The following is a 733-nucleotide window of genomic DNA, read 5'->3' as shown; positions in this document are numbered from 1 at the left end:
GCTGCTGCTGCTGCTGCTGCTGTTGCTGCTGCTGCTGCTGCTGTTGCTGCTGCTGCTGCTGCTGCTGCTCGTGTTGCTGCTGCTGCTGCTCGTGTTGATGCTGCTGCTGCTTCTCGTGCTGCTGTTGCTGCTGGTGTTGCTGCTATTGGTGCAGTTGCTGTTGCTGCTGTTGCCGTTGGTACTGTTGCTGTTGCTGCTGCTGCTGTTGCTGCTGCTGCTGCTGTCGCCGCTGCTGATGGCTGTGAGCTGAATCCACTGCTGCCGCTGCTGCTGCTGCTGCTGCTGCTGCTGCTGCTGCTGCAGGGGCGTGCTGCGGCGTCTGCTGCAGTCTTGGTGTACAGAGGAGAGGCTGCAGCTGCTGCTCGTACACTCGGTGCTGCATCTCATCGGGTAAACCCTAAACCCTAAACCCTAAACCCTCAACTAAGCTGCTACCATCGTCATTAGGGTTTGCAGCTCGTTGGCGAGTGCGCTGGGGCTTGCTGTTTAGGGTTTGGTGGTTTAGGGTTTGTGGTTTAGGGTTTGTGGTTTAGGGTTTAGGGTTTAGGGTTTGTGCTGGAGGGTTTATGCCTAGGGGTTTAGTATTGGCGGATGAGGGTTTAGGGTTTGCTGTTGAGGGTTTAGGGTTTAGGGTTAGCGGGTGAGGGTTTACGGTATGAAAATGAGGGTTTAGGGTTTAGGGTTTACGGATGAGGGTTTATGACTCTAGGTGCGAGGTTTAGGATTTACGTTT

General features: G+C 54.8%; 1 protein-coding gene across 1 annotated transcript in view; it reads right to left on the bottom strand.

Annotated features, from left to right (window-relative positions):
- EMH_0013440 (uncharacterized protein) overlaps window positions 1-387 on the bottom strand; it is a gene marked incomplete at both ends in the record, with an annotated part of 1,292 nt that extends 905 nt beyond the window's left edge. Inside the window, one exon of the mRNA XM_013499831.1 lies at window positions 183-387. Within this exon, the coding sequence (XP_013355285.1) occupies window positions 183-387 (205 nt within the window). The remainder of the gene's footprint in view (window positions 1-182) is intronic.
- Window positions 388-733: the final 346 nt, after the last annotated feature.

The sequence above is a fragment of the Eimeria mitis genome, genomic scaffold (genome assembly GCF_000499745.2).
Source record: "Eimeria mitis Houghton genomic scaffold, Emh_scaff472, whole genome shotgun sequence".
Classification (NCBI taxonomy): domain Eukaryota; phylum Apicomplexa; class Conoidasida; order Eucoccidiorida; family Eimeriidae; genus Eimeria; species Eimeria mitis.
The sequence above is the reverse complement of the archived record's forward strand: the minus strand, read 5'-3'. Positions and strand labels throughout refer to the sequence as shown.